The following is an 8,277-nucleotide window of genomic DNA, read 5'->3' on the forward strand; positions in this document are numbered from 1 at the left end:
CTTTGTTTTTTTTATTTCTTTCTCACTTAGTTCCCTTGCATTTACATTAAAGCCTAGCCTCCAAGCAAATTTAACCAAATTTCCTTCCTTTTTCATTTCATCGATCCATTTCCATTTTCCCCTGATTTTTAGGGTTTCTTCACATTTTAACAATAAGTGTTCTAATGTTTCATCTTCTTTAAAACATAATTGACATTTTTCGTTCACTTCTTTAAATTTTTTCAATCTTACCCCTGTTTCAAGGCTCCCTGACCTGGCTTTGAAAAGTAAAATGCTTCGCAAATCATTCTTCATATAACTTATTTTCTCATAACGCCTTTTATATGTGTATATTCCTTTCAAACTGCTCTTCTTGACACCTTCTTCATACCACTTTTCCTGCGCTTTCTCTTTAATTGTTTCTTCTGTGATTTTTTGGAGAGAAGTATGGTACAATAGGAAAAGGTCAGAATAAGGAGAGAATTTATAACAGACAAAGAGGGCTGAAGGCCAAGTTCAACAGAACAAGAAGTAGAGAAAAGTGAGGAGTGTAAAGTGACTGGGAAAAAGTGTAGAAAAAAGAAGGGAATGTATGAACGTGTAAAGGAAAGAAAAAGTGTGTAAGTTTAGTAAATATGTATAGAAAACCCCACACAACTCTCGTCATCACAGGACACACTAAGCACGATGCACTAGCCATAACGGCCACTCTACTCGATACTCTCCCGGCAATTATAGACGGTACTTGCAATCAAATATACGATCAGGTTTTAATATGATACAGAATAATTGCTTATTAAAAAAATAGTTCTTCTTCTTCTTCTTCACAAATATAAAGCCCGACCTGACATAGACCATTGGAAATTTATAATGTGTTTAAAGCCACTGTTGTATACTTGTTGAAGGCAAGAGCTACCACTGACTTTATATATTATTATTATTATTATTATTATTATTATTATTATTATTATTATTATTATTATTATTATTATTATTATTAATAATAATAATAATAATAATATGCGTAACAATGAACGAAAAGTGGTTGGTGTTTTCTTTGCACTTTTGTTTTGATATCATTATTGTTTTCCACCGTAAATTAAATTGCACTAGTTATTTTTTTCGTTTATTGTATTTGTAAAATGTTAACTTTTACCAATGTCAACTTATTCAAGAGTAGTGATAGTGATAGGATATTTCCGGTGGAAAGGAAAATAAAAAACGGGAATATTCCCGTTTTGTTCTCTTGCATTACAATTTCCAGGAAGGAATTTATTTCCATTTCTTTATTTTATTTTCCAAATTATAAGAAAAGTATGACAAATTACTTTATTTTCATTTATTATGATATACTTCTAGGATTTAAACAATTTGTAGGTTTAAAAAAATTAATATTCGTTGACTATTTTATATAACTAGTCATATGATTTTTTCTAACAAGGGACATGCTTCGGTTAGAACGCGATGATCGGCATAAAACTTGGTATACATATACAGGACTAAGTACTGAACACTGTATGATAAGTCATTCCCGTGTAAAACTCCTTCCCCGCCGACAACGCCAGCTATCCTTCGAAACACTGGCAGTTAAATTCCCCGTTATAGGTGCTGAGTGATGGATCAGTCTGGCGGGTCAGTGTGTCGTTGTAAGCTCGAATTAGTGTTAGGTCAGTGTGGAAAAAATGGGGCGGGCTGCTGGCATTAACCTCCTTCATGTAAGTAAATTGTTAAAAGACAAACTAAGGCGCAGATTTAAGAATCAAATATCAGTTGGAGCAGAAGATGAGTGATTTGCAACACTTTGATGCAATTTAATTATCAATGAGTACGAAAATGAATTAGAAATGATAATACCCGTCAGAGATGATAAAGAAAACTGGGCCATATGCAGAGTCCTTCTGGCTTGTGATTAGTACCATACTAAAGCGTTCGTCTTACATATGTTTCCTGCAGATGTCGGGCGTTTAGCATGACGCTAATCATTTGTCAAAACGACTTTGCATAAGGCGGATTAAATTTCTAAATGTTATAAACATGGTCGCTTACTCTGAGGGAAGAACATAGACTGAAAGTATTTGAGAACAGGATCCTGAGAAGAATATTCGGGCCCAAGATGAACGAGAATGGGGAATGGCGGAAGCTTCATAACGAGGAACTACATAGTTTATACGGTTTACCCAACATTGTGAGGGTCATCAAGTCTAGGAGGCTTAGGTGGGCAGGTCATGTAGCTAGAATGGAAGAAAGTAGAAACGCTTTCAAAGTCTTGACTGGTAGACCCATAGGAAAACGACCATTAGGAAGACCTAGGCGCAGATGGGAGGATAATATTAAGATGGATCTCACAGAGATAGGAATACAAAGTAGAAACTGGATGCAATTAGCTAAGGATAGAAGTCAGTGGAGAGCTTTTGTGAACGCGGCACTGAACCTCCGGGTTCCATAGGTCATAGAGGTAGTTAGTTAGTTATAAACAATTTAGGTTGGGTAACTGCCAGAACGCAGATACCCCACCATTTTGTCAACATTTGCGCTTAAATATGTATGTTCACAATATTTGCATGTCTTTCCTTTTTTATAAATTTTGCATGTAACATTGCCACACACGACTTTTCTTCCTGCCTATTTCTCGAAATTCCATGCGTGAATTCACATGTAAGTTCGAGTACCTCTTCAGAAATTCGAGTCAGAGAGAGGAGACAGACTGACGTCTATTAAAAACGGCAAAATTTGATGCAAATATCTTAGAACTGTTATATATATATATATATATATATATATATATATATATATATATATATACACTACCCCCGAAAAGTTTCCGGACAAAAGCGAAAGAAAGAAATTTTCAAAATGTAACATAAGAATGCATTACAATTTGCTCACAAATGAAAGGTGAAACAATTTAGAACCCGACTGGAGAAAAGGGCTTGGCCTGTTGTGGATGAACTAAGAAAAATAAACTTAAATATCGCGCCGTTGAGATGGCGCATTACGCACGCGTGCGGCACAAAACGGCCATTACACTGCAAATTGAAGGTCGATCACACAATAAATACCTCATAGATGTCTCTGAAGCTGCTCTGTCTACTTCTCTCTCAGATCTCACTGTTGGGAGTTGTCTATTGCACGCTAGTTGTTGTGTGTGTGTGTGTTGAAGTGAGGTGTAAAGTATTTCCTATTATTCAGCATAATGCCCCGTACGAAAAAGGAATTGGGCATTGAAACGAGAGCAAAAATAGTTACTTTACGTGAAGAAGGCTATGCAATATGGGAAATAGCCGCAAAAGTGAAAATACCCCATTCTACAGTGCATTATACCTTAAAACGATTTGCTGAAACAGGGGAAAATCGCTCTCGAGCAAGATCTGGAAGGCCTAGAGCTACTAGTGCAAGGGAGGACAAGTACATTATAGTGACAAGCATACGCGACAGGTTGAAAATAGTGCTCCAAATACAAGCTGAAGTGAACGAAACTCGCGAAAAGCCGATCGGCTATGAAACTGTCCGGACGCGGTTAGTTAATGCGGGACTAAACGGTCGTGTGGCAACTAGAAAACCGCTCTTGCGCACTCAAAACAAAAAGAAGAGATTGCTTTGGGCAAGATAATTTGCAAGCTGGGGGCCAGAGCACTGGAACAAGTAATTTTTTACTGATGAATCAAAGTTTGAACTCTTCAATCATAGAAGAAAAGTTTTCGTGCGTCTCTCCAAGGGCGAAAGACTGTTTCCATCGTGTATTTTGCCAACGGTAAAGCACGGGGGTGGTTCTGTGATGGTGTGGGGTTGCTTTGGTAACAATCAGGTGGGGGATTTATTATAAATACAGAGTACAATGCAGAAAGAGCAGTACCACCAGATTTTGATCAGACACGCAGTGCCATCTGGGAAGTGGCTCATTGGTCGTGTGTTCAACATGCAGCAAGACTATGACCCAAAACACACATCCCAAATTTGTAGAGGGTATTTGTCAACAAAATAGCAACAGGGAGATCTCAAGAATATGGTGTGGCCCCCACAATCACCGGATTGTAATGCAATTGACCTACTGTGGGATGAGCTTGATAGGGCAGTTCGAAAGATGCGTCCCTCTAGCGAGAAACACTTATTTGAGGCCTTCGCAAACCCTGGACAGCAATCAAGCCCGAAACTCTACAGAAACTAATACGTCGAATGCCCAAAGTCTGTAAAGCTGTTATCACAGCACGTGGAGGCTACTTTGATGAATCAAAGATTTTAAGTTTTTTGACAAAACAATGGTCCATTTCTGTTAAATTTCTGTATTTTCCTCTCAAATACATATTGTAGGTTCCAGATAAAAATTAATTCCATTGATAAGTCTTTGCTTTTTCTCGAATACACGTAAAGTATACATAAACCTACTTTGTACGGAAACTTTTCGGGGGTAGTGTATATATATATATATATATATATATATATATATATATATATATAGGGTGCTATTCTCCAACTCGTGTGTGTCCATAGAGAAGAGGCACGTTAGCTGTGGTGTGTATACGCGTGCAAGATGTCGAAAAATACTAATTTGTTAAAGGTGTCCACTACAAGCTAGTTTTGATTACAATTAGAAGCAGTGAACCGTTTCTATGGTTGCAAGTGACCTATATAATTTCTCTTAATATTGCTGTTCCTTTCTAGCTTGACACGTTTCAGGTTGTAAGCCTGTAACAGCACCTCCGAAAAGAATGAAAAGCACTTCATCCTTGACAGTCCACAATTGCTCCTTCTGTGAAGATTACTTTGTACATAGTGTTCGTATTTGCTGTGTCAGTTCTTCACTATTACTTTTCAGCTGTTTCGCCTGAGTGAAGTAACTATTCTGCATACTCTTTTGTTGTGACGTGACTGATTTTACTTGGAAATTTCAAAATACTGGACCCCTTCTTCATTTTAAGCATGTGTCATCTGATATCGTAAAAACGGTTTTATGCAGTGCGATCCATTCCTACGCGATTGTGACTCAAAGCTACTTGTTGAGACCGCCTACCATAGGGTATGGGTGTGTTTCTCAAACTCTTGTTATTTTCCACATAAACCTATCATTTTCATCTCGCCTACTCCTAGTATTACACCCGAGCTCAGTTCCTCAAATTCCCTTTGCTTTAAATTGAACTAGATATAATAATAATAATAATAAAAAAGAACCACTTCTGGGCATCTTGCAGTCGTGTGCGTGATTTTCGGTCTTGAAGTCTTCATGCTATATAGCTAAGTGTATATGCATGCATATTATAAATTTGCACACAATAGATGCACAATACTCAAAAAAGTAAGAGAGCAGAATATATCAGAAGATAATCAGTGATCTTTCTGTTGCCATCATTTACCTTTGTTATGGACATGCGCTAACCAAAACAAATCATTATGACAATAATTCGTGAACAAATAAATTTATTGCTTTTTGGTGATCTTTTACGAATATCATGAGACTTTCATAGCATAACGGAATCAAGTCTTCAGAAAGCTGAGAAAGTGAGAAACCTGTTTGTAGGTACTTTTATGTACATGGTTAGAACCAAAACTTTTTTATTCAAAATGTATTTACAATATCTTCATATGAAACTATAAACAATGAAAGGAACTTCAATTAAATATCTCAAACATGAATTGCATCTAAAAGGAACAAAAACCAAAGTACTTGATTCTTTTGTACTCTCAATGCACCATATATGACATACAACAAAAACTCAAAATATTTATATGAAAAAAACTATATTGATATCTATATGGACAATTCCAGAGAGTTCTGTATGTAGTTAATAATAGCCTGTGATATATATTTAGAATTTCACTCTCCTAAGAGTAGTGTGAATAAAATAAAGCCGTCTAACATGTTAAAGCTAGCTAAAGCAACTGCAGGATAGAATATGCATATCATGTAATGCCTCTGAACATTTATTTCACATTATATCCCATCGTCTTACTTAGCCGACGGGATAGAAGAATAGAATGAGAATACTAAAAATGCAATACAATCAAATAAAATAATGCCATTTAAAAAGGTCAAACTTCGAAGATTCAAAATAACATTTACATACATTTCAATAGACTAATTTTTTATTTCTTTTTTATTTTACAATCCAAACATATTTCACATAAAACGTTCAATTTCCATGGCCTCATCATTATAATCACCACTACCAAGTTGTAATTAATGTACAATAATATATTTTGCTATGAAGCCAAGAGTGCAAATCTGTTACACGTTAATATTCTTTCAATAAGCGTATTGGTTTACTCTGCGACCAGTTTAAATCAATTTCAGTCTATAAAGTTAGTACAATGTAAAACTTTACAATTACTGTTTCTACTAATACAGACAACTCCTTCTTAAAACACGAAGATTTACTTTTCACATTCCAAATAATCTCACGGCTACATTTGTTGTCCTCTTGTGAATAATTGTTTATATCTCCACTAAGCCTCTCTCTCTCGGACTTAACGATTGGCGTCAGTGTTCTACACGGTACCCATAGTCACAGAGTAGAGGACACCGCATTCAATCTTCTTCCAAATTTCTTTTAAAGTACTCTTTTGGAAAACTGCTGTCACGCATGTTATTGAGATACATGCAATACTGTCCATGGTATCCATTCCGAAATTCCCCACTGCCTGAAAGGAATGAAAAAGATATAATACACATTTTGAGTACAAAAGTAATATGATACATAGAATTTCATATTTTCAAAAAATTAAGTATTAGAAAATTGAATCTACTTTGCATTACATCACTTGAGATTTATTAAGCAATGTACTTCAGGCACTCCTGGAGCCACATATTTTATCCACCAGTACATTGATAAAATATTCTACCACTATTCTTCCACTACATTGATCATTAGAACATGGCTATGAAAGACAGGAAAACACAGCGGTAGAGCACATACCTCTGGTGCATAGGGTCGTTGGTTCCATCCCCGACCAAGTAACCTTGTCGTGGAGAACATCGTGTCCGTGGATTTTCTCGGGGTACTCCCATTTCCTCCTTTAAAAAACGTTTTATTGAGCGGTATAGTAGTAGAAAATACATTGATAAAGGGCCAAGAGAAGACGTAAAATAATTTGCTGTTATGAATCTCAAGTCCTAAGATGCAACAGAGGCATTTTTTCACTATCAGGTAGTTCAAAAGTAGTGAGCCTTTTGCACAAAAGATGGTGTGAATATCCCAAATCTCATGGTATATAAGTCTCAGCGAGTAAGGCTTAACATCATTCGTTAGCCGACGGTTGAAGCAGGTATATGGAAAATGTATCTAAATTCTCGCATTCAGACGTAAGATATGTCGTGAAAGTATGTGTGCTTTCGGCAAAGCTGCATTACATCTTACGATTTTATTGCGATAAAGATGTAAATGCTGCGAAGGCCTGCAAAGAAATTAATGTTGTTTATGAACAAGATACGTTAAAAAAAATAAACACATACTTCAGTCGCTTTCGTTTCAGAAATTTTGATGTTCAGAATGCAACTCGCTGTGAGCGCCCAACCACAGAAAAAGTGGATGATATTCTGGGAAAAGTCCAGAAATGTGATCGGCACTAATGACATTACCAATGACCTAATATCCATCATCAAATAGTAATAAGTCATTTGGATAAAGCTAGGTAGAAAAAAGAGCACGACACTTTAGTGGTATATGAGCTGACTCAAAGAATTATACACGATTAAATTTTATCTGAAAATCTTACTGAAACGTAACGAATTCGAACCATTTCTGATACAGTTTATCACAAGTGATGAGAAGCTGATAACCTACAACATCAATATACGGGAAAGATTGAAGTCAAAGAGACCAGAAGTTCTACAATCTCTGGCAAAGCTTACACATCACCACGGTAGATTAAGCTGTGCGTTTTGTGGAATTGAAAGAGTATCTTGCACCACGAACTGATGATGTCGGGCAGAACGACAGACTCGGACATTGTCGACACTTAATACGAGTGTGCCTAGGAATTCAAATTAAACGGCTGGAACTTATCAACAGCAAGAGTGTAGTAAACCAGGCTAACATCATTAGTGCGCTTACATACTTGACCTGTCAGAAACTGAGAGAACTCGGTTCAGAATAGATGACCATACGAGAAAAGACAACTTGCAATCTGCATACTGTAAACTTGCATTGGAAATCGGTAAGCTTGCATCCGGTTTGGCTGGAAAGCCTGCAAGCATACCACAAACTGGTTTCCAGTAACAAAGTTACATGGGTGACACCTTGCATTCAGTGTTCCATTTAAGCTTGAGTCAAGAGTTTTACGCTGGCAGCAAGCCAATAAACTAAT

General features: G+C 36.5%; 1 protein-coding gene across 1 annotated transcript; it reads left to right on the forward strand.

The window, feature by feature from the left end:
• Positions 1 to 3,172: 3,172 nt before the first annotated feature.
• LOC145675373 (uncharacterized) lies at positions 3,173 to 3,589 on the forward strand. The gene has a single exon (XM_081745774.1). The coding sequence runs from the start codon at positions 3,173 to 3,175 to the stop codon at positions 3,587 to 3,589; it is 417 nt and encodes a 138-aa protein (XP_081601900.1).
• The last annotated feature ends 4,688 nt before the right edge of the window (positions 3,590 to 8,277 follow it).

This window comes from Thermobia domestica, chromosome 18 (genome assembly GCF_964235325.1).
Source record: "Thermobia domestica chromosome 18, izTheDome1.hap1.1, whole genome shotgun sequence".
In the NCBI taxonomy this organism is placed as follows: Eukaryota; Metazoa; Arthropoda; class Insecta; order Zygentoma; family Lepismatidae; genus Thermobia; species Thermobia domestica.

Excerpts from the sequence above, each read along its gene's own strand:
- LOC145675373 (XM_081745774.1), top strand. The coding sequence starts at position 3,173 with ATGCCCCGTACGAAAAAGGAATTGGGCATTGAAACGAGAGCAAAAATA.